At 45.1% G+C, this 25,854-nt stretch overlaps 1 protein-coding gene across 5 annotated transcripts in view; it reads left to right on the forward strand.

Moving 5' to 3' along the window:
• The first annotated feature begins 207 nt into the window (after nucleotides 1-207).
• smtnb (smoothelin b) overlaps nucleotides 208-25,854 on the forward strand; it is a 44,602-nt gene continuing 18,955 nt past the window's right edge. For 3 of the 5 annotated variants that reach the window (XR_007113245.1, XM_047591853.1, XM_047591855.1), the window contains exons 1-7: nucleotides 208-573; nucleotides 12,545-12,702; nucleotides 14,462-14,540; nucleotides 14,627-14,702; nucleotides 15,423-15,502; nucleotides 21,681-21,753; nucleotides 25,120-25,826. Coding sequence is in view for 4 of the 5 variants with exons in the window: in XM_047591853.1 (XP_047447809.1) it covers nucleotides 523-573; nucleotides 12,545-12,702; nucleotides 14,462-14,540; nucleotides 14,627-14,702; nucleotides 15,423-15,502; nucleotides 21,681-21,753; nucleotides 25,120-25,826 (1,224 nt within the window). In the remaining variant the exon portion in view is untranslated. The remainder of the gene's footprint in view (nucleotides 574-12,544; nucleotides 12,703-14,461; nucleotides 14,541-14,626; nucleotides 14,703-15,422; nucleotides 15,503-21,680; nucleotides 21,754-25,119; nucleotides 25,827-25,854) is intronic. The other 2 variants (XM_047591854.1, XM_047591856.1) reach the window with 1 other exon arrangement.

Raw genomic sequence — 25,854 nt, forward strand, 5'->3', positions numbered from 1 at the left:
ATTATTATTATTATTATTGTTAATTTAATTGTCGTTTGGAGTGAAATTCTCACACGCGTTGAGCTTTAAACATTGGCACTGTTCGCCTCACATACCTGGAGGCAGTTTTACGTCCGCCCACACAGCGGCGCGCTTTGAATGAGCGCCGGTGGAGGCCGGAGTCAGAGGGAGAGAGGCGGGGTTACACCTTTGAGTCAGTGGGAATCCTACATTCAAAAAGCAGCCAACGTCCCGCTGCAGGAGAGTGTGGCGTGGGACCGTTTCTGCTTCCACTGAGACTTTACGAGACCACGGACCGAAAAGCACCGAAATATGCTCCGGACAAACGGGACACCGGCTTAGTTTTGTTGACTCAAAGAAAAGTTACCGAGAGAGGCTGCGGTGGGATAAACGAAAAGACGACGAGAAGAGTTTGCCGTTCGAGCAGGTGAATCACGTTTTTGTTGTTGTTGTTGTTGACCGGAGAGGATCACACCGCATCACAAGACCCAGTCTCACCTGAGCCCGAGAAGAAAGGTGAAAATGTCCCTGGAGAGTTACTCAGCGCTGGACGAGTCCTCTCTCCGAGCCTTGGTGAGTAGATGAATGGATGAATGGAGATTTTCTGTGTGAGGCGAAGTCAGTGAAAGTGTGTTTCTCTCAGTTCATTATCTTTAACTGTAGTTTGTCTTACACCTACAACATTGACTTTGAATCAGACTAGTTCATTACTTTGTGTGGTCTTAAAACAAATGTATATGCCTCCTTTAATACTGCCCAGATCACAAAATATCTATCTATCTATCTATCTATCTATCTATCTATCTATCTATCTATCTATCTATCTATCTATCTATCTGTGTATCTGTGTGTGTGTTATTTTGTATTTACCACTTCAAATGAATCTAAATTAAGCCATCAACCTTTATTTGCTCTTACAGATGAGGTTATAAAGTAATTCAGACAAAAATAATTACCATCGATTTTAAAACTGGTTAATCGTTAAATCGTGATACTTCCTCTTTACATGTTGTTGTAAACTGAACAGTTTAAAGGTGTGGGCCGCCGAGCCATAAAAAAGAGAAAGTGCATGGGTCATTTTTCCTGTCAACAATTGGTTGATTTAAATGAAGAGCTGCCAAAGAAATGTTTGCTGATGTATAAAGGAAGAAGCAACGACTGCCTGCCTGTTGCAAAACGGCCGAAGAAAGTGAAGTCATTTGCACTTAGCTTAGTGTTAGTACATTACTGCAAATACGAGACATGATATCACAAGTGTGAACAGTAAATCTACACTGATAAGGACAAGGCATCACATGATGCGAAGTGTAGCAACTGTAACTCCTACATAGTCACCTTAGTCATGTCCTAATTATTTCCTGAGGCGGAGGAAGCCGCAGCGTTAAGTCTAAGTCAAACACACATCATGACAAACAACACAGACACATGTACAGGGAGCACATGAGTCACACCCGTCCTTGTTTAGACACAGCTACCATTAGTTTGTCTGAATCAGGGAGACACATACGACCCAACATGAAACATCTGGGGTGGAATTATTCAGTTTTTAGCTGGAGAATAAGTTTGATGTTGTGCAGAATGCAGCTTTTTATGATTATTTTTTTTTTTATCTTAAGCATGAGGTTTGTTGTTGAGCTGTCAGATTAAACCAGCTGTATGTAGCTTCACTTAATTTTTATTTATTTTTTTATTGTGAGTGGTTTTCTGAAGGAAAAGCATTTTAATCACCATACTTAAAGATCAATAGAAACAGGCTGTTTATTTTGGAGCCAGACGGAGGCATGAATGGATGTAATATTTAGCTGACCTGTGTGACGCTATTTAAACTGCTTCCATTATTTCCCCAAAGTCTGGGACAGTCTGGCCAACATCTACAGCCGCTGTCTTCTCATCAATCACTTAAAGGACAAACTTTTACCACAAGTGACATTATTCTGTTGGGAGTGAGCCAACGCTTTTCTTCCATCAGATTTAATGCTTTATTTTTATCTAGAGTATGTATCAGTGGCTTTGATCAGTTTATTTTCAGAGGGTCAGGGAAGAGGAAAGCGTCTTCTGGCTCAAACCAGAAATCATTGTTAACATTGCTTTAGCTAATCTGTCTTGCAGGGACTGTTTCTGGGTCGTCCTGTGTGGCCTCTGTGCTGCAAGAACTTGCAGTAAAAGAAAAAAAAAAAATGCTGTCGTCGTCCTCAGAGAGTCCTCAGCAGCAGAATGAAACGCGCAGACGCTGGAATTTATGGGGTTTTATCTCCATGAGACAGCCATTATTCAAACCATCACCGAGCTGGAGGACATTCTCCGCTTCCCTCCCTCAGTTGTGACCACCGGGTATAAGGTCACAGAAATCCCACATTTTCACTGATGATGTTTGTGGTGACTCGAGTGTCGGGGTTTTCCACAGTGGACTCGGATCGAAAGGAAATAAACTCTGGATAAAGTTGCTGCTCCGACAGAGGAGAAGTTCATTTGGGGGTTTAGATGAAATCTTAAGTGAGCCTGACACACTTGTATGTGTCGTTTCGTTTTCACGAAATAACATGTTTGTATTCGAAAAAAAAACACCAAACAAGACGACGGACATTTGGAGATGTCTAATCTTAATTAAACTGGTGGTAAAGCCGAGGTGAAGGAGATGCCGTTAAGCAACAGTTGGACGACGAACACACACCCCGGGCCTGCGCTGCTCTTAATGAACTAAACTGTCAGGAAGGTCGTATGGCGGCCTCTCTAACGCCACTAATCCCGTCTCTACACTTCTATTCAAAGCCCAGTCTGCCTTTTATATTGCTCATTTAATCCCCTCCATGGCAACCGGTACAAGCATTTTTTTTTCTCCCCCCTTTCTCTTGGCTACCACAATTATTTAAATAACCACAAAAATAATCAGTCGGCGTCCCCGATTCCTCGTGGGGGGGGGGCAGAGCTGAGAGGACGTTTGCCGCCGGTCATCTGTCTGAATGCTGCTCTTCTGTGGCTACAAAAACACAAAAGCTCTTCTCGCAGACAAAGCCCTTTCTGACCAAACCACTCCAACCACTGTCACTTAATAGTAGACTCTATCATGTGATTGCAGGTTTGGAGGGTGATGATTATCGCCCGTAACACATCTGAATCAGCCCTGGGGAATGGCACCTCACGTATCAGAGTGTCAAACCTGCAGGACAAGTTAGTTTCTACAGGTGTGTGTTGTTGAAGCACTTATTTATCTGCCCTCTTGGTTAGTTAGGCTTGGGCGTCTGTCAGCCACACCAGGATTCCTCCTTGTAATTATCTCTAAAACAGGAGTCGATGCACTGCAGCAGCAGCTGCTTTTAAAAAAAAAAGAAAATCTGGCATCCATATTTCCATAAAATCATTGCAGGAAGTTCTTATTATTATTATTTCTAAATTGACTTGACCGCTTGGAGACTTTTCCGTCCGTGGTGCCTGCTGGGCTCATTTCACATGCTGAAAGGCTCACATAATGATTTGCTACTACCCCTGCCAGGCCTGTGACTGTCCTTTCTCCCTGGTGAGCAAAAGGCATTCACACATGTTTAAAATAGACCAATTTCACTTCGCGGTCCAGTCTCTCGTGACATGTGGGACCCCTGGGCTTTTTTGTTTTATGGCTCCCCGGGCCCTTTGTGCGTTGACAGGAGCTCGACAGTTACAGTCGGTAGGAAGGACGGGTTTGTTTTGCAGGGTCCCGATGCAGTCTCCTAGATCTTTCCCTGTCCCCTAGAGACGGGGCCCAAAATGTCAGCCTCATGGATCCACTGGAAAAAACGATGCTATATTACATTACTAGTGTCTGGGACATTTTCAGATTTATTGAAATTTGTCTTAACCTCAAAGCCAAAGGTACCAGGGATTTCACTTTGCTTCTTCAGTTTTCAGAGCATTTCACGGCAGATTATATTGTAAGACTTCCCCTGGGCCTGAAAACCATTTGTCTTTCTTCAAAGATGTTCCAAAGTAGACCGGAGTGTTCTCTGAGAAGCTGCGGGTACAAGCTGTTGCACGTAATCTATCTTCCTTTGAATATCACCACACCCCCACCACCATATACATGTAAAACGTGTCTGGAGTGTTTACGCTCCTGGCCACAGGTAACACCTTCTGCTCTGGGGTTTATGAGCATAATTACCTTCAACGTTTTTGTTGAGGCGAAAAAAAAAAAAAAATGTTCACTCACACCTGATTTTCCTCCTCTGTCATCATTCTCACAGGTATTTACTCGCTCCTCACAAAGAATTTCCTGTTTGATTAAGTTTAAAAGGTGTGCTTGAGGAGGTAATGAAGACGGTCTGCAGACGGTTTGACATTCAGGGCAGATCTCCTTCTGTAAACTGTGTGATTATCTACACTGTACCAGCAACACGGCCTGAGTCCATCACAGCCTACGGGTGAGGGGGGGTTTAGTTAAAAGCCTGCAGGCTTCAGCCTCTGACAACAGATATATCCAAATATGTATGGCCCGGAGGAGCAGAGAGATAAGTCCGCTTGTTTGATAAAACTGGAAACTTTTGTGGTTGGGCACTGTTATAAATAGCCGTTCGCTGTTGGCTTCTGAAGGGACGAGGGGAAGAAGAGCCGTGAACTCTGCGATGATCCGGTCTTTGGCCTTTAAGTAGTTTGTTGGAGCAGCAACTCGGGGTGAATGTGTGTCAGCTTAACGCGGCGTCAGATGTATTTTTATTAAACATCTCCTCCGGCGTTTGAATGGGGAAAGTTGAAACGGAGTTCAGTGTGTCATATTTCCACATTAATGCGGATGACTTGGTGTTGTTTTGTCGTTTTTAAAAGTTTGGACGCTTTAGCTAAATGAATACGAGCGGCCGTATTTTACCGTTGGCCGGCTCTGTTTTGTCATTTTAAAATGCCATAAAAGAACAATGTGGCCGTATGTTCAACAAGAGGAGCACTCAGAAAAGGTCGGAGCGTCTTGTGCCAGCAATGTGAGTTGAATGTTTGCGCGTTAGCTTGTGTTTCAGAGTGTAAACATTTGAAATTACTGCTCATTCTGCGAATACAAAAAAAAAAAAAAAGTCTCTCTTAGGCCAAAGGCATCCTTCAGTCCCACAGCTTTTATGGAAATTGACCTTAGATCAAACATGCAGAGTGCCTTTCCTTCACCATAAACCCTTGGCACTTATTTTTTAATATAAATCAGGCACTGTTTAGCTTGAAACGACCTTTCTGTTTCTTGGCGCTTTACCACTTATGACCGTTGAGAAGGATTGGATGAGTTGCATCACTCTCCAGGTTGTGTCCTGGGGGTATATGATGGAAAAAAAAAAAAGAAGTGATATGCCCCCTAACCCAGATTTCCAATAAAATCACATTCACATTCAAAACATTCTGGGGCTGCCGACAGCAGGTAAAACCATATTTCTGTAAACATCGCTGGACGTGAAGCAGATTGTGCTGTTGCAGCTGCTGTGGTCGTTGGTCTGTGCGTTAAGTCATCCGGCAGAGAGGGTTCCTGCTACGGACCTCTCCGTCTGTCTGCATCCTCATTCTGCCAAAGAGAAAAGGTCTGGATAAAGGATTGAGCGTGTGCTTTCTCTCTCTGTCTCCTTTGCAGCCACCAGGCGTCTCTGAGATGGACATGCAGTAAAAAAAAAAAAAAAAAAAAAAACTTCCTTTGATTTCACACTCCCAAATGTTCAAAGGTTATTTTGGTGTGAAACTGCTGTCAAGACAGTTTTCACGTGTTTTTACACGGCAATCAAACGGTCTCATGTTTATGAGTAAACTCCACGTCGACGCCCTCGTCTTGTGATGTTCACGCTCTTCGATATGATCACATCCGTCAGCGTCAAGCTCTCAAGAGATACTCCCCGTCTCTGGCTGTTGTGTCATTTGTATCGATGCCTAATCTTCTATGTCTCAGTACAAGCAGAAGATTTGTTTACACACAGAATCGTGTGTCTTTCATTGTGACACTTTAAACTCGTTTAATGCTCGCTAGATGCAATGAGGTGGCAGCGCTTTTGTCGCAGGAGAAAAGGAAATTTACTCATCATCGCCAGCATCAAGTTGCCGTTAATAATCGGCATACATTTGCTTTAAGGTAGCATGACGGGGCGTAGCTTTTTGGCTTTATTTTGGAATACATAGGCGTGGCTCTGTTTATAGAGAAAAATAGCACACAGGAAACATCATGCAGCAGTCTGCTTCGTCAGAAATGTTTGTTTTCTGCCAAGTCACGTACTGAGTACATGGTGTAAGTGATAAATATATCACATTTTTGCCAGTTTACTGAAGGATGGCAACTTTAGGATGGAGAAATAAAACAGATAAAGTCGTGCAGTCCGTTAGAAATGTAAAAATGCTGCGGTTGGGCTTTTTTTTTTTTTTTTTTCTAATATCGAGTCCCTCAGGAAAGAGCCATTTCCTGAAGTCTTCAGGCGGATGTTGATGTTTTGCTTTCCAGCCCAGCCTTGTTAATGTCGTGGTATTTTTGAGATATACACTGCTGATCTGTTAAATTTTGTTTGGCTCTGCCAGTTTGTGACTCTGTCCCATTGTTATAGTTACTGTGGATTCTCGGAGTCGGCATGGCTGCTCCGCATGGATCCGTTAAAACAAACTCTTTAGCCGCGCCCTCCTTTTTCCTCCTGGGGGAACATCCATCTCACCTTCATGCTCTTCCCTCATTAAACTAAAAGACTTGGTCACGCACAACTTCACTTTAACCAGTGGTGTCCCGTATTTGGTGGGGATTCATCATGCTGCAGCTCCCGTAGTGTCGCGGGTCTGCTCACAGGATGAGGCCGGCTGAGGTGTAAGATTAAGTGCATTTTTGTTTTTATTTATGAAGGCTGTTTTCCGGGTGATATGAAACTCTGTCAAGAGGCCAGGTCCCAAATGGCAGCCGCAGTCCACCAAGCTGACCTGGACACCTGCAGGTCTGAAAAGCAAAACATTTAGGAAGAACAAACTGAAAAGCAGGGCAACTGAAAGAGGCCAAAGTCTTCACGCAGGCGGTTCGAAGGAAGCCCGGTACAGTTGTAGTATACTGCAGACAAATCAAGGTTGTTTTTATCGCACTGATAAGTTACAGTGCAGGAAAGATTAGAATTAACTTTGAAGCCCTGCACATGGCTGAAAGGTAAATATTTCTTCAGTTTGGATCAGAGCATTGACCGTGTGTGCACAAATCAAGCGTGTGCGGACGGGTTAATGTGAGATGTGCTATGAGCGCAAATCTGTGAAATGCACATGTCAGTAGAGATCTTTCTTCGGGGCGTCATTACTGCGATATGGGACATTTCTGATGTCGTTCTTTATGCCTGCTACTTCAAGTGTAAAGGGGAACACGGTTTTCCCAGGTCTGCTTGGGAGCCTGCGTCCCACCTTCCCGAGATTAAGCTTTCCCACGCGTGCACTGCCTCATGCACCGCGATCTCATTCCTTCACTTGTGTATTTTTTCAGTACTCCCTATTTTTCTCCTCCTCAGACAATGATAGCTCAGCGTTTCTTGTAACACAAACAGTTTTGGTTTGATTCTTTGTTCGTTTATCAGCCTGAGAGGTTACTGAAACTCTGTCCTCTGAGAAGCCAGGAGTCCCATGCCTTGGAGCGCTCTTGCGTGGCCTGATAATATTTCCATTTGTCAGGGTGTGGTGTGGTGTGTGTCTGTGTGAGAGAGAGTGTTTACTGACCTACTGTACACATTCATCTTTTTTCCTGAGGCAATGAGAAATGATTTACAGTCGTCCACCTGATTCGGGCTGGAGTTTTTTTCCCAAAAAAAGCAATGAAGTGATTTAAGGATGTTAAAAATATTTCTGAACTTTCTCACCCTTCCTCTATTGTTTACTTGTGTCTGTCTCAGTGTCTACCAGTCCGGCTTCCACAGTGGCTGCTGTTAATCCATTTCAGCTCTGCTGTGAGGAGTGTCCTGTGTGTCCTTATAAGGGCAAATTCACTTGTGGGCTTGACACAAGTGAGTTTAACGCGCTGATCCGATCTGCAGCCCGGCTGCACTCTAACCTCAGTCTGCTCTGGAAATTATTACTGAAGTCCTCAGATCATACTCAAAAAAAAAAAACACAGTGCCCCCTTACCCCTACTCGTGCCTATGCACGTGGATGCACACGCGCTTGCACGCATTTCTTGCGGAACGCACACATACTCCTTTGTGTCGGGCTCGGCATGAAGTTCACACAGCAGAGAGCTTTAAGCATGCAGACGGCCAACGAGGCGAGCACATGTACACCCGCTGGGAGTCAGGAGGTCGGGACTTGGCCTGAGGGGTCGTTGTGCTCCCAGACACGGCCGGGTGGGGACGGTAGGAGGGTGAAGGTGCATGTCCTCCGCGCGGAAGGCTTAAACGATCGACCCGACCTCTGTGAGGCGCGGCACAAGAACCTGGCTGTTTGAAAGGATTTTTAAAATGATTTTTTATAACTTTTGAAAGCCAGACTTTTTAAATGTAAATACTCTAAAATGAAAATACAGAAAAAAAATTACTATTTAAATAAAAAAGCATTTCATTAAATAACAGTTAAGCAGGACTGCAAAGCTGACTGAGCAGCTTTCATCAATGTTTAATTTTACTTGTTACTGGGAGAACATCAATTATAGTATAACCAGCACTAAGAACATATAAATTCAGGTATAGTCTCTTTAACCCAATGAACAGAGTTTTACTATGTAGACTGAGAGACAGCGCTTTGACAGATTGCTGATATCTCAAGTTTAATGACGCTTTAGTCAAATAAAATGCTCAGACATTCGCTTGTTCCATGAAGTGCCTTGTATTCATGGGGTAATTAAGACAAATCTGAACTTGTACTTTCAGTAATTTAATTGACTTAGTCCTGTTCCAGCGCTGCTCCCACAGGTAGTTGTTCCACTGTGAACGTTTAGCTCAGCTGTGACCCAGCGCTCGGCAGCACAGTCCGTTTTAACTACCTGAGGAACCTTGGAGTCCCGCCACGCTTTAACCACTTCTGATGCAGTTTCCGTGCCCGACGAGCCAATAAATTAAACCAGCCTCCCAAATTTAAAAAAATCATATTTAGAGCCGTTCCTCTCATGTGCAGCGCGTGAGTCCACAGGGTGTTTCTGACCTCAGGAGTGTGTCACCAGCTGGTCGGGATTACTGCTAAACCGTGAGCGCTCTCTAATTGGCCGTGATTGATTGAGCTGCTTCAGTCGGATATCTTTTGAGGTTTGAGGTTTGTGCTCCATCGAAGAGCTGCCGCTCGGCAGGAAGTGACTCCAGAGTGAGCGGCGGTACAAGCCTTAGCAAGCCTGCTTGTGAAACATGGGAAAAAATGCATTTGCGTATTTGTCTCATCCTCCGTATAAGCCCAGACAAATCACTTTCTGGTTTATCGTGGTGCAATAGTCATCTACCTTGAAGCACTTGGCCCAGTTTCTACAGAATAGTCTTTTTTCTCTTCGCCCTCTCTGCCATGTGCAGATCCTCCATCCTGCTGTCAGGTGACTGCTGAGGGTAACGGGTGTGGTGGCAGCCTACCATGCATGAGTACAACAGACCAGACTGTGACACGACTGTTGCTCTGCTGTCATTACAGGTGTTGACAGCTTGGTGACGTCTTCATGAGTGGGTGGGACATATTTGTTTGTGTGTGATTTCTTACTCACGTCTCTGTGAACAGTGCAGCCAACGCTGCGTGAAAAGCTCTTTGTCCGGGTGCAACGTCTGCTCCCTGGGTCACAGCGCCGTTGTTGTGTGGAGCCAGTGGCAGTTGGTTGCCCAGAGGTCTGTGGTCTGGTTTGAAAAATGCTTTTCGGGGATAGTGAGCGGTGTGAGGTGCTGTGACTCTATTGACTCTCTTTCCCCTCCCTTCCTGTCAAGGCCACCTTCATGCGTCGAATGGACTCTGTGTCTACACGAGTGTGCGCTTCCGCCTCTGGTTCTTAACGGTTATTGTGTTGTGTTTGGCAGGCGCCCAAGTTTTTAAGGTGTGTTTTATTTGCTCGGGTCACGCCCACTCATTACTCTCCTGCGCAGCGAAGTTATTGGTTGACTTTTTGTTTGCCTCTTTTAAGACGGGTAAAGGAAAAAGGCCGTTACGGACGCTGGTCTTGCGCCACCTGTGCCGGCCGCGACCAATCCAGACAGACCTGCAGCCGCCTGTCCGCTGATTGGCTCGTTCGAAAACTGAAAGGTTGTGTTGACGGAGCGGGTCAAGTCCGAGGGCTGACGCAAACACGTGGGATTGTTTTCATCTCTAATCACCACATCCTGACTTTGATTCCCTCCTCTGTACTTATATTTGAAAAGATTACTGTAAATCATAGGGTCTGTTCTGCGGTCTGTCACCTGCTCTCAGTTTGGGAGCTGTCCCTGGTTTTCCTCTTTGAGCATTTTCTTGTGATGTTGCTTTGTGTTTAAAACTGATACCCAAACCAAAAAATGCAGCCCGATACTAAACGCCAAGTGGTACGTCTTTTGAGCGCAGACTGAGGCCTGATGCTGCTCTGTTATGTCTCAGTAATGAACAAATAAATCCGTCAGTCCTAATTCTTGGCAGCAGCCGTTCTGGCTACAATTAAATCATGACATTCACTCAAGCATTCACGGAGCTTGACAGTGTGGAAACAGGCGGCTCCCTCGAGTGTTTGGCTGGCGTGCATGTGGGAATGTGAACGAGACACTGGTCAGTGATATGTGATACGAATGTGTCTCATTTCCTCTCATTATATTCCTGCTCCACAATCAAAATCCTGCCACTGTTGCTCCCACTCATCGTATCATCTCACGGCTGGACCAGATCCAAACCCGGTTTCCAAACGCCGGATTTCACTAGCATCTTTTTTTCCCTGTGAGTCAGCAGGAATGTGAGGAATGACCTGTGCGAGGCCTGGCTCTTTCCCACCCGGCTCTCATCTGCCCATTTTTAGGCATACCCAAGCCTGGCAAACCTTTCATTTTTCTCTTTCTCACTTTTGTCATTCTATCCCTCTGTTAAACGTTTTACTCGAATCCCTTCTTCGTCCCCGCCTCCTTTCTCATATCCCTTCTCTCTGTCGTGTCTTTTCAGTCAGCTCAGCACTTTAAATTTCCACAAATTACAGCATATAGGAGAGCCCCTCTGAGCTAGTGCAGCTCTGGCTGCATATTTTGTCGAACCACAGCAAGACCTCAAAACCACTGGCCCCTCTTCATCACATGTGAGACGACCCTCCTCCTCCTCCTCTTCCTCCTCCGCCGCCTCCTTTTTCCTTGGGCCCAGAAGTGGGGCACATCAGCCCCCTTTTCAGCCCTTCAGCTTGCAGGGCTTAGCCTAACAACCACATCCAGCCCTCTTTAGCACAAAGCACTTGGCGTACAAAGGTTTGTATCTCGGCTCTGCAGGTTTTAACTGGCGCAGCAGAAAACCTTCAAGTGAGTATGAGGTTCATGAGAAAAGGCCCACCAGAAGAGCTGCTCATCTCTGCATGTGTTGACAGGTTTCGCGCTGTCCACGAAAACAGAGAGACGGAGAACTAACTCCCCCCCTCAAATCACGGGGGGAGGGCTCCTTCTTTGCTCTCCCACTCGCTAACATGAAAGCACCCGGCTTGTTCAGGTGGTGTGTCTGTCTGCAGGTGTGCTGTATACACACACACACACACACACACACAAAAACACGCCAACATGCTCTAATTACTCCTCTTTTGCGTGACCAAAATAGACCTTTTAACTAATGGCCTCTGAGGGGCGATGAAACGGCTCGGTGAGTGTTTAAAGTGGGCCACTTCAACATCTGAGTCTGTTGAGGAAAGAGGACACATGGATGATAGGTTGACCCGGAGAGCTGAGCACACGTCTGTCTTAAAGCTGAGCACCAGCTGCCGCCGCCACGCGTGTTTTCCCGTCCTCTGCTCCTTGCTCAGGTGGTCCTGTCTTTTCGCGTTAGCGAACTCGCATCACTTGTCATCACCAATCTATCTAAGCTCTCACGTTTAAATGTAGGCCACGGATACTTAATACGACGCCGTCTGGATGCCACATACCTGAACATTAATTACATCTGTTATCCACCAGCTGGGCCTGTGAGGCTGACGTGATTAAAAATCAGAAACTGAGTTCTCGTGCAGGTTGTTCCCTGAACTTTTTAGGATATTGTTTGTCTGCTGAGATGGTGTGTGTGTGTGTGTGTGTGTGTGGTTGTGTGTGTGTGTGTGTGTGTGTGTGTGTGTGTGTGTGTGTGTGTGTGTGTGTGTGTGTGTGTGTGTGTGTGTGTGTGTGTTTGTCGGGACAAGTCTCTACTTGTAAACAAGGGTTAATTGCAGAGGTCAAGAGATGGCAATTGGCAGAAATCAAACGCTACGGCTTGCTCTCAGCGGCGTTTACCCCATTTATACTTCTTTCCCCTATACTTAAACCGAGAACAGGCTTGTGATCCTTTAGCTGCAGTTTCTTATATAACCTCGTGGTCATTTCTTGTAAAGTGATCGTTCCTTTGTTGTGTGATGCAAATAAAGGAGTGACCAGTGACTAACCTTTGCAAGCCAAATGTTTGCCATCCTGCGTGGAAAACGCAGCGCAATCCTAACGCTTACCTGTTTGCCTTCGTGTTGTCCGTGCAGCTGGACGGAACCGTTGATCTGGACGAGAGGCGCCTCATCCGCTCGGCCATCCGGGAGCTGAGGAGGAGGGAGATCGAGGACATGGAGGCCGCTCTGGCCAGCAAGAGGTTTCGACCCACGCGGTTCAATCAGCAGGAAGACAAAGAGAACCAGCACAGGTGAGGTGCAACACACAAACGGCGAGCTGCCTCATAAGAACAAACCAGAGAGTTAGCAATTCAATGCTTCTGCTGTATGTGGCTATCTTTATGAGGACATATACTGAAGTAATGCTTTCCCCTAAGCATAACCTAATTGTAACCTTTAAACCGAGTCTTAAACCCCACGTCACACAAATGTCCTCACTCCGATGGTGTAAAACTCGGGTCCTCAGAAAGATAGCTGAGGACACACACACACACACATAGACACACACAAAGACACAGACTCTCACACACAGACAGACACAGACACAGACACAGACAGACCTCTCTTAATGACAAACTGCCTCAGATCAGGTGAACTGGAGATGATGAGAAGACAAACCCGTTTGCAGCATTCCTCAAACTCCAGTGGGAAAAGCCTGGAAATGTCAAGTCGGTAAAACGGAGGTGACAGACAGACAGACACACAGACAGACTGCTGCTTTCCGTTTCCATCCAGTGTGCTCATTTTGCAGTAAATAATTGAATTTTCCTAAACTAAGGTTTCCAGTCAGAATTTCACAAGAGCCTTTTGTCTGTTTTTTTTGTGCCATTCGGAGCCGTCTGTGTGTTTTTCCACGTCACCTATCATTTGACTGAATAATGCGGGTGAGCTGATAACCTGGTGTAACGCTACACTACCTCTGCCATTTTGACCATTAACGTGTTTCTGCTGACGAGCCAAATGAGAAACAGGACAAATAGCCTTCTCGGTATCAAAGAGCGCCGCTTTTGTAATATTGTAACAGATCATTAACATGTTGGGTACATTTTTATTACTGATTTATGTCATTTGGGAGATTTGAGAGTTTTCTGATAGACTAGAGCAAACATGTCAGATGTGAATTATTTGGCCTGACTTGCTCAGCACAGTAAAGTAAAGAATTTGAAACTGTAAAGCCAAAAATGATCTTTTTTCATCTGCTGCTCAGTCAGCCAATTTGTATCATAGCAAATCTCATTCAAAGATGTTTAACTCTACGAAGGTAAAAATTACAAAGAAGGCAAAGACAAAAATCAAGTTGGAGCTTAAAAGTGTTGACAGTTTAATCTTTCTTCACTGTGTTGAATCTCTGCAGAACAGGTTGGCCCGGGCCTCTTTTCCAGGCATTAATTCAAAGTCAAGCCTGCATCACAATTGCAGCATCTGATCCGCTGCAAAGCAAAGACTTTCTTCCGCCGCACTCTCTTTCTCTGTCACTGGATCCCAATAAGAACAGTGGCCGGGCCTAATCATTTCCATTCGCCGTTGCTCTCAGAAGACTTGGGTTACAAAAACAGAGGAGGCGCCTCGCTGAAGCCGCTAAAGAAAGCATACCTGCCGTCGCACACGCAAAGACAAACACGCGCGCAGACGCACGCGACCCATCTGAAAGTTGCATTATCCCGTGCCTCTCGGTGGTGGAATGTGAAATATTCCACATTTTTTAATACCAATGACTGGAGGAAAGCGAGAATAATGAGAGTGCTGGAGGAGCGTATGAGTAATAGAAATATGAGGCTGAGAAGAGGGAGGTTGAGAGCAGCCTTTTTTAGACAGTTTGTGTCACTGAGTATCACTTCTTCCACGCCGGATTTGGGAGGGTTTCCTCTTTTTTTCCCTTCTGGGTTGAGCAAACGGTGTGCTATCTTAGAATTGTCTTTGGCCGCCTTTCACCTGCACCTGATCCTCAGGTTATGGTTTCATATACATTTTAAAATATTAACATCATTGTCTTCTCACTGTCTCTCTCAGGTCAGAATCCAATGAGAACCTGGACGTCTTGTCAAAGAAACTGCAGTCAATCCGAGACATCGATGAACTCATGAAAATGGTAAATATCACTGGACAAAAATCATCAGATGCGAATGAGACAGATTTCTGTCATGTCGTGATGTCTGTGCTTATGTTTGCTCGTAGCTCCGTGCGGCCGGCGAGTACGAGGAGAGGAAGTTGATCCGAGCGACCATTCGACAAATCCGAGAAGAGCAGGAAAGTGAGTCTGTCCGTTTTGTCGGATTCTTTACAACATGTCTCAGAAAACCTTTTTAAACATGTGACCGCTCTTTCTGTCATCCTGTAATTCTTCTGTAATGCATTTTTTTCTGTTAAGTCACATCTTAAGCGAATAAATGGGCCAGTCTGTGTTCCAGATGACACAGTGATGTTGTTTTTAAATATCTCTGAAAGTTATTTAAATTGGTTACATGGGCACACTTAAAAAAAAAAAAAAATCTGATGTAGACTTGGTGCAGTTTGGCAGCATGCACTGACACTAGTTGGCCTGATGGGGGCGCAAAACTAAAGGTAAAAAAAAATAAAACTACCTGTTCACTGTGTATTAAACTCGAAAGGAAAAGTACGTTCATATCATCGGTGTGTAGAACAGGAAGTGTACACACACACACATCAGTCTCCGTCTGGTGCCATAGTTACTACAGAGGACCTACCTATGCTGTTGGATCAGATAATGGATTCCTCTCATTCCTTTCATGCTGTCTGGTCTGCGTGAGGCTCCTGTCATTCTCAAACCCTGTGACGCGTACAGACTCAAACAAAAAAATGGCCGACTTCTACCCAGGCCACGTCGGGACACCTCCGATAATCTTGTCCTCTGGCAGTTTTGATTACATCTCCTCTTCCTTGAATTTTACTAATGGCAAGAAGGTTATTGTGAGAGTCTAAGTGTCTAAGTGCAGTCTATGTGTGTTTGCAGGGTGTGTGGAGAGCGGGAGAGCATCTGGTCGCTGCCAAGAACCCGAGAGTGTGGAGTCCCGAAGCGGCATGGGAACTGGAGTGAGTAAAGTCGAGTTAATGGAGTTAAAAGTGTTTACACTTATATAGTCTGGACGTCTCCATTAGGACTGATGGGTGAACTGTCTCAGATCTAATATGAGCCCGTGTCGCCTTCCATTTAGAAAAGTGAACCGAGCACGGACAAATTTGTGGGTGTTCAGTTAGTTTGCATGGCAACAGTGACCACTGAGGTTTCTTTGCTGCCACAATGAAGAATGCAGCAAACAACAACAACAAGCATTGTGGCTCGAGTCGCACACTGGATCATGAATGTGACCACACCTCACGCAAAGACACACACACACACAAAACACAAAACACATGCCTCCACTGCCATGGACTGAGGAATGTGTTTTGTTTCTTGCATCCTCATTCAGGTTTGGCCAAGACTGAGGAGAAATATAGAATTTACTTTGACTCTGGTGATGAGTGAAGACAGTAAATATTTTCCTGCCACTGCAGCTTTTTTTTTACAGTTTCAGAAAAATTAGGTGTATTTTGCAAGCTTTAATTATATGTGTACACGCCGATCAGCCACAACATTAAAACCGCTGACAGGAGAAGTAAATAACATTGACCATGTTGCGACAATACAATGTTCTGCTGGGAAACTTTTTGGACCTGGTATTGGTGTGGATGTTACTTAGACATGTAGCACCCACCAAGACCAGACCAGGTACCCCCCCGCACCCCATAGTAATGACACTCCACACACATGCACACAAATGGTTGAGGAATAAAAAAAAAAAAAAAAATGAAAACAGCACAATGTGCTGACCTGGCCTCCAAATTTGCTAGATCTCAAACCGATCAACTATCTGTGGGATGATCCACAGAGGCCCCTCCCCTCAACCCACAGGCCCCCACTAACAACATTCTGTCAGACACCGCAGGACGCCCTCATAGGGCCCATTTCTACTCTCTGATGAATCACAACTGTTTTGGTGCGTCAGTATTATGCCACGTGGTTTTGATGTTATGACCGATCGGGGTATGTGTGTTGATTATGATTAACTCGTCTCTCTCCTATCTGTCTTTTTTCTGTCTTCATCTGGCCGGCCTCTAACAGATAAGGCCATCCCCCACATGACCCGTATTCTGCTCCAGGTTTCATTCTCTTACGCTCAGAGGGCCTTAGGCCGGGATTTATAAATCGCTACGAAAATAAAACTGAATTGAATTATTATTGTTAAAATGTTACCTCTGTGTAATTCCTTTTTAAAACACGAGCCCTCTCATATATTTTTCCCAGATGTCTTTCACGGTTGACCTGCCCTCTAGTGGCTGAGTGTTTCATCCGTGTGATGTGGAGATATGAGGCTTAACGTTTTAGAGAGTGCTTTCTAGGGGCCAGATGTTATCTGCTGCTTTTGATCGTAGGCTTTTCGTGAATGCCCTGTTTCTAGCGGATGGGCTTTCTGTGGAGGAAAAGCAGAGTTGATTTTCATTGTATGCGGTCACCGCTCTCCAGCCTAAGCCTATGGGAACGGCTCTTATATATTTATATGCGTTAAAGGATAATGCAGTCAGTCACGTTGTCTGGTGGTTCAAATGAAAGCGTTTCATTGTTTTTCCCACCCCAGTGACAGAAAGGGGGAATAAATCAAAAGGTTCTTAGTATCACTCCCATTGTCTGTCGAAGCCTGTGCTCTGTTTGCGTGCTATCCTTTGTGTGTGCATGTGTATATTCTCCTCAGATAGGAAGCAATGATAGCATGCTGACGAAACAGGATGCTCCCGCATTCAAGCCTCTTTACCTCACTTCCTGTAAGACAGCTGAGCGGCTTGTGAGTCATGAAGGCGGCGTGCTGGACGGTGGTGGTGGTGGTACGGATGACGGAGGGGTGGGTGGGTTTGGACCGAGGGACTTGCGGCCCACCAGCTGTGCCCCAGCAGTCTGGTCTGCTCTGGAATGGGGACGTGGCCAAAAACAACATCAGCCAGCAGCAGCAGGGCTCCTTCCACTCACATCACAGCGGCGGATCTCTTTGAGCTGCTTGCAATTGTCCCGTGGAAGATGGTGGTCTTTGATTAGGTCTCCGCAGCAGACAAACACGCGGCACCGTGCAGCATGTGGGCCCGGGCGGCGGCTTGTGTTCAATTAGTACATGGCTGTTCATCTGTAATTTTTACCATTTAGAAGCCGAGGGTTTTATTGGTTGACATTCAGGGAACGCTGAGGTACACTTAAAGTTTCCTTCTGCTCATTTGGAAATAATGGTGCCGTAACAGCTTATAAAAAGCTTTAATTATATGTACGTAGGAGAAACAAATGCCAGTATAAAAATGTTGCTCTTTTTTTATCATTGTGACATACAAAAAAAAAAAAAAAGCACAAAATATGACGATGTCCTGTTGGAAAAGAATACCTTCTTGTTTCAGATATGAGCACAATACACCAAAAAAAAAAAAAGAAATGAGGTCAAAACAAAGGCAAGAGTGTGTCAGAAGGTAATGTGTCAACCAGGCAACCCATTAACCTGCAAGGAAATGTGTGTGTGTGCGACAGAAAGTGTGGTGGGGGTCACATCCCTCTGGAGACAGAATGGGAGGGAGGGGAAGTCAAAGGAGTGGCTTGTTGGTATTGTGTGTGTGTGTGTGTGTGTGTGTGTGTGTGTGTGTGTGTGTGTGTGTGTGTGTGTGTGTGTGTGTGTGTGTGTGTGTGTGTGGTGTAAATGTTTGTGTGTCTGTGTGTGATGTGGCTGAGGGAGTAGAGCGGCAGAATAGCGGACGTCCTGACTCCAAGAGGGTTACTGCTGAGAGACGGGGAGGGAAAGAGAGAGGGAGAAGAAGGGAGGGAGGTATTCAGTCTTCAGTCTGGTAAAGAGAAGGTAAATGTCACTCTGATTTTCTGTTGCCGTCGTGTGTCACACACCAAGTGTTCCTCTGACCTTCTTGACTTTAATTGGAGATTTATTTACCAATCTTCCCTCATCAGTGTTTCTTTTTTCTGTCTGATTGGAGAATGGGATGTGCCTGCCTCTCTGTTTACATTTCAGGTTTGTGTACACGTGCTTTACTGATCACTTTGATGGATTACTATTCATTTTAGGCGACAGGTTGAATAATTAGCGGTTTTATATTGATGATATTTGTGATGCGTGGCATGAAATTCGTATGTACGTAATCCAATGAAATCACTTGATGCGTATTTTTTATTTTTTTTAACACATTTTAAAATAGATCTGTTATTTTAGCGCTTCGTTAATCTAACCCTGCAATTTTGGGGGTTTGCATGCCGTCAAGGTGAGCTGGGAGAGCTCAGGTATGTCTGGTGACTGGGTGGTTGGGTTTCAGCTCCAGACAATAGTTTTGTTTGTTCCCTGAGCTCTTCATAAACATCTTGCAAGAAGAGACCTGATGAAAGAGAAGCTCTTTGCCGTGGAGAGGGTTTAGCGGGACTTTGGAGATAAGTTGAGATTGCTCGCTGTAGGACAAAAAGTACAGTGGGAGCATTTATAAAAAAAAAAAAAGACCAGAAAGTAAGCTTAGATTGGCATGTGACGATTTGCAGTAAGTAGATGAGGAGCGAGACTTTCAGCCTGACGACTTCTGTGGGTTTCCTCACTCAAGCCGGTGTGTGTGTGTGTGTGTGCGCGTGCGTGCGTGCGTGCGTGCGTGCGTGTGCGTGAGATGATTGCTACTTCATTCCAGCTACTGTATTTCAGTTTTTGGAGGTGAGCCGAGTGTGCGGTTCCTCACGCTGCAGTAATGGAAAGTGAGCCACCGGGTCTCTTCTCTCGCTTCTCTTCCACGTGGATGCGAGGAAGACCCTCAAACGGTCTGACCTCACCGATCGTGTGATGGATTTAACTTGCATGGAAAAACTGGAGCGGTGGAGCTCAGCGCACTAATCCACAGTAGATCTCAGTTGTCTGAACTGGTTGGTGAAGGAGGTGTCAGCCTCATTGTTGTTGTTGTTGTTTTTTTTTTTTTGTGAAGTTGAGATGGTCCACGCCTCACTGTGGTCACACGAGGGGATAGTTGTTTTTTTGTGTTTGCGAGTTTGAGATTTTGCAATTATAGTCTGACACAAACGGGCTCCTGAAGCCAGATGGGGATGAGTGCTTGGTGGGTGCGCTGGAGCGGGTTGGTGTCAGTGTTGGTTCCACTCTGTCAGGTTCTGACTGTCGGGGCCAGAGGTAAGCCGCTAATGACAGCATGGTAGCTGGCAGCAGGTCCCGCGCTCTGGTCTCCTTCTCCAGTTCCACTTTATCTTCCCTTTTTTCGTTCTGCCTCTCCGTCTGTGAGAAATATGTTCCCTGTGGTTTAGTGGGAGCTTTGAAATGATGGCTGTCTGTCTCCTGGTAGAAGTAGGAGAGGGTGAGGAAAGACTCGTTCTCTTTAATTGTGTTTATGGCTCTAACAAAATCATCCCACCCCCCAAGACTCTTTGAGTGACTCCACTTAGGAGGCCCTTTGTGTCCTCTCATATTGTAGTACCTTTACCCTTTTGTGTTGTTGCAGGAGGCTGTTTCGGTCCTCTGAACTCATCAGACTCTTTAATGAGTCATTAAAAGAGTATTCTGCTAAATTTCCACTTTCCACTGTGGCATGCCTGACTGCATCAGCAGCATTTACCGTTACCGTCCTGAAAAGCTGAGAGGACATTCTCGTGCCCCAGAATCTGTTCTGCATTTTTGCTCCATATGGAAAAGTGGAAGATGGAAAAAGTGGCACCTGTTATGTAGATTTGCATTTCTAAGATTTCACATTCGGCTTTTGTTTTAACTTCATTTTGCAGAAAGGGATTGATCTCACCTGGAAGACTTAAGCTTAAAAAAACCTCTTCTTCTATTTTTTTTTTCTTTTGTAAATTGTGTGACACATTTAATTGTGTGTCCTCGTCCGACTAGCGCCTTTGCAGATTTACCTTTTCCCGCTTATGCCTCCATCTACTGCAGCAGTGTCTGATTACGTTTTCTTTTCAGAGCTGCTCTGCCCTGTAATCTGCTCAAGGTGGGGAAGGTCACAGTCAATAGAGCAGAGAGCCTTGAGTCTTTTCTCACCTCTGTCTCTGACTTGTGTTTAAATTCAAACAGGCTTTGTGGTTGATCGCAACGTTAACTTGCAGCCTCGCCTTGACAGCCTTGATCACACATTGTGTTGATTAAAATCCTTTCACAACACAGTGGTGTGACTTATGACATATTCACACTGCTCCTGCTCACAGCCGTGCCAGCCTCTTGGTCTCTTGGTCTAGGATAACATTGTTTGCACATGCCAAACTCATTGTGGTTGGGTTTGTGTGCTTTCTTTCCTCGCTTTAGAGATTGTGAATGTGTTTTCAGAAGCATTTTTAAGTAATAGCAGGCTGTAAATCTGGCTAAAGTAGTATATTTTCAGGATGTAAGGTCATGTCCTGTATGTTTTTTCAGGATCCACCCAAACTTTTGTTGGCCTATTCTTAACCCAGGTGTCTTTTAAAACAGAGATTATGTGCTGTGATGTAGTTCATCATTGCAAATGAGCCGCTGAAGGATTCAAAACACCTGGAGTTTCACACGAGAGCGTTTTTTTCCCTTTGATACATTTTTTATTTATTCAGCCCTTCAGAGTTTTTAAAAAAAAGTTTTTTTTTTTAAAAAAAGTTTTGGGATGATTTAAAGAGGGAGTGTGTGATGTGTGTGATGTGTGTATGTGCGCGTGTGTGTTTACACAAGCTCAGAGGACCCTTATTTGTGCAGCTGATTCTCCTGTGGAGTAGCTCAAGGTCAGACACCAGAGGCCCAACAGTAGTCCCTGCATCTGCATCCTCCCCTCTGCACACCTCTCCCGTTTCCTCCATATGCTGAAGTGCTGCTGCCTCTCCCTGGAGATTGTGCTCAGCTCTAATAACTCACTGCACATTAGGGTCAGAGCTCTGCACACAGACCTGCGTTTTGTTGTGATCAGGCTGCAGGTAATGTGGAGGTGCAGGTGCTACGTAAATCAGTCAAAGCAGAGCCTATAACACTGTCCTGAAGCCTGTGCTGAATGCATTTGTTGTCTCATGCACGCGCACACACACATGCACACAATGGAAAATAAAATAGATCTTTGCTTTTCCGGGTGGCCAAGTGTGTCGTCCTAAGCGATGGCTTATGGCACGTTTTCTGACATTTAATTTAACAAGACTGTGCTTTTTGTTTTTCCTCTGTCTTGAAGGGCACTGAGCATTCTTCTCTGTTCTTTACAGGAGACAGAGCGCGAGAGCCACAGTGAGCGGGAGCACATCAGATCTCAGATCCAGCAGACGCAACAAAGAAAAGGTAAAAAAAAAAAAACAACTCCCTCATCTCTGGACTAAATGTGACTGCTCTTCAAACTAGTGTTGGAATGGCTGCAGTACAAAATTTTGTGTATATACTATAAACATTCAGCTAAAGGTCGAGTTTGCGTTGCCACTAATAACCCGAAACCAACACAACCCACCTCTGTTACATGAACCTGTGACTGCGCACATCTCTTGAGCTGAGTTTTTTCTTTTTTCAGTGCCTGTTAAAATATTCAACCAAAGGAGCCATTCTCCTGAGGTGGCGGTCAGGAGGTCATATTAGTTCAGGCTCTTTAAGCTCCTTCATCTAACTTTATTAACTGTTTGGCGTCACTCACATCCATAGGCTTAATGACTGTGGCTTCTTAAGTGTGAAGTAATTTCATTAACCACTCTGTTATGTTAGTCCAGCCATCAATAAAGTCGTATGAATGCACGCCTTCAGGGGCCAATGAATGTGTTTCGTTCACTTGAATCCTTATAACTTTAACAGAACTTACAAAAGTGCATTGTTGGCAAGTAATTATTGCTACAAACTACAGAACCTGTATATTCTTAAACCTCTTGAACATATGGCTATTTAAGGTCCATGTTTGGCTAACTGGACCTCAGCCTGAGGCTAGCTGTCATAATAATGTCATTCTGTGTGGCCTGGTCAGTTTTGGGTTTGGCTCTTGGTGTCCTTCACATGGACCATGGGTTGGTGGTGGGTTTATGGGAAGCAGCAGAAGGAAACCCAACGGCCACACCTCTGCTAAATAAGGATGATACCAGAACAGAGCTAAGGTTTTTCTCAACGTGGCGTACAAACTCCCCACGCTTCTGGATTTATCACGGTCTTACATTTAAAGCCAGGGTGAAACGAGGATAAACAACAACAAAAAAAAAGAGACCACCATACAAAAGCAAAGAAGAAAGGGATCATTTAAAGTGGATATCAATCAACAAAGACAGTGCAGTTTAGTGGTTGTGACGGGTCGTCTTTACAGAAGAACATAAGAATTTAACTCAGATGATCTTTTTTTCATTTTTTCCCCTGGTTGTTGAACGCAGCACAAAACTCATACCTTTACCTTTCCGACAAAGAAGCGTATATTTACATGCTTTACCTCAACGACCATGTGTACAGCCTTACTGCATTCTAGTGCAAACTGCAGGAAGCAAAGCTATGATTTAGGAAATGAAATGTTTTCAGAGACTCGCTGTGGAATGCACTTTGCGCTTTGAGCTCCCGAAAGAGAGAAACTGGTTCACCAATTATAATTTCACACGGTAACCCAGTGACTGGACTGCAGACTGTCGCGTCTTGTGCGTTCACAAATATGCAAATATCAGGGCACTGTTCAGAAAAGTATCACTTGTAAACCACAAGTGTAAATTGTAAAAACTGGTGGTGATTGGTGATGTCGTTTAATGGTTTAATGGTTGCCTCAGTACTGACCAACATGCAGTTTAAGCCTTTCAATCCAATCCAATACTTTGATCCCCACTTCTCAAATGTTTAACAACTGGATGGATTGCCATGACATCCCACAGATACATCCCCAATCATAGCTATTTATGCTATGGATGGGCTTATGACCACAAAGACCAGAAAATGAATCCTATCAGCTTCACTTCTACTGTACAGTAACCTAAACATGTTTAGCATTATACCTGTTTAGCGTCGGCATATTAGCATTGTCACTGCGAACACATATTAGCATGTTGGCACTGCCATTTTTTCTTTATTTGAAAGAAAAGCTAAAGTGCCAGCTTCTAGGAAAATACTTTCTGACAAAAAATCTTCCATAAAACTGTGTTTGACACCAAAGCCGAGAGCGTACGAAGCGATGTTTATCCATCGGGCCACAAGCTGCTGAGAAATCGCTGAAAAACTTGTGTTGACCTGTTCTCAGCGGGGACAAATATGGGCTTTTCTCGGACCATTGCTTCACTGTGAAAGCCATATAAAGAAAACTCTTGCTTGTTCTTTGTTTGTCCTCCATGTACATTGACAGGCACCAGTCAGCACAAGCTATGCAGCTTTTGTAGCTATTTTGAAGAAAAAAGGCAAGCCTTTCATTATCCGGTAGAAGTGGGGATTTTCCCAGAAATCGTTACACAATACATACGGCCGCATCGCAACGGACAAGACGTGAACAATAACGTGAGAGCTTGTTGAAGTAGCCATGTGTTTTGGCTCTCACTACAGTGGACCAGTAATTGAGTTTGGGTTCATTGGATATAGTATGTCTAGTGGAGCATTCATAGTGTCACATGTGAGAATAGCATCAAATTATTTTCCTAATTGTGCATGATAGTCACGTTTTCTCTCCAGACCGTGTTGTGCAATCATCTGTTCTGTCTAATTAACTGCATGTTGCGTAAAACTTGTTTTCGAGATGTGTTAAGTGAATAAACGTAATTGTGTCTGGACTGTGTGTAATTTTAGCCTCTTCTTTTTTTGGGAGGTGATACACTGTAATGAATAAATAAAGATCAGCTGCGTCAAATGAGGCTGAGAATGTTCAACCTCGATTCTGTCTGCTTGAAAGTTGAAAGGGGCCGAGTCGGCTGACTCTGGTTAGGCGGGAGCTCCTCTTTGATTTGGTTTGTAAATGACAGGCGTGCATACTTGGTGAACCCCGTTTGGTTGCAAAGTTGGTGCAAGCTACGGTCATGTACAAGTGCTTTGAATGGCTTGGTTTTGGACATGTGATGGGGAAACTGGATACACTTTCTGTTTTCTGAATTTGCTTTATCTGTGGTGCAAACACAACCTCGCATATTTCATCACTCAGCAGTCCCGTGTGGTGGTGGTGGTGGAGGTATAAACGGTCACAGGGGGGCACCACTGTGTTGTTTGGAGTGTGGTTTCCTGAGGAGGGAGGTGACGTGAAGAAGCTTGGGCTGAGGCTTGCGCTGGTCTCTATTTCACCCGCACTTGCTCCCTGACTTCTTGCAGTTGCTGTGATTGTGCTACATGATCCCTTTCTCCACTCCTGAGCCCTCCTCCCATTTTACGCACATCCACCAACACAATCTCACAAATCTCGCTCAGGAACTGTGGCCAGTCTGGAGGAAATGTCCACATCCCCTCACGTCTCCACATGCCTCCTCTGTGATCCTGAGTGATATTTTCTAGCCAGGCCTCTCTTGGGGCCCCAGTGCTGCGGAAGTATTTCATATACATAATTTCGACCTCTAACTTCACCGCCTACTGCTTTGCTCACAATCACCAACAGCCACTTCACTTTAGTTTACTTCTCATCTCAAGAATTAAAGTTTAAAAAAGAAATGTTGTACAAAATATGTAAGCCACAAGTTACAGAAAGTTATTTATTGCATATTTTTCCTTTGTGTTTTTATTTTTAAACAGGTTCCAACTCAGGCATGGTGTTGGTTCTTGATCACCTGGTAAAGGATGACAGCTCTGAACCTCTGTTGATCCAGCCTCAGCGAGAAGCTGTGGCCACAGAGTCTGACCTGGTCATGTCTCACCGTGAAAGGTCAGACTCCACGGCTTCTGACCGCAGCGGGACCTCCGTGCTCTCCAAATCCAATCTGGATTCCGTGGCCTCAGAGAAGAGCCTGGGCTCAGCCTACAGAGCCCGACTCGACTCGGGAGCCTCAGATAAGAGCCAGAGTTCCTCCCAGCGTGGCCGGCTAGACTCTGCAGCATCCGAGCGAAGCGTCGGCTCCCAGTCTCACATCCGACAGAGGCTGGGCTCAGATGTCTCCGATACATGTGTCAGACCCCGTCTGGGCTCTGGGGCTTCGGACAGCTTCGGTCTCCTGTCGAGGAAGCGCGCGGACTCGGGGACATCTGATCGGAGCGTGAGTATGACCTCTGAGGAGAGGGGCCCGACAGAGGAGGTGGAGGTAGCCACAAGTGGGTCGACCTGCAGCACAGATTCAGAAACCGAGAGCAGAAGCCAAACACCAGGCGGCAACCAAGCTCCGACCAAGCAGGACGGCACAGCTGACCAGGATCAGCCTGATGGAGCCGTTTTATCTCGGGGACATCCTGCGGATGGTCTGCTCAACGGCAGTGCCAAGGGAAAAACTGACTTCCAGAAGCAAAAGGTGAAGTATGCAGTCCTTGTGTCAGATG

This window comes from Mugil cephalus, chromosome 8 (assembly GCF_022458985.1).
Source record: "Mugil cephalus isolate CIBA_MC_2020 chromosome 8, CIBA_Mcephalus_1.1, whole genome shotgun sequence".
Classification (NCBI taxonomy): domain Eukaryota; kingdom Metazoa; phylum Chordata; class Actinopteri; order Mugiliformes; family Mugilidae; genus Mugil; species Mugil cephalus.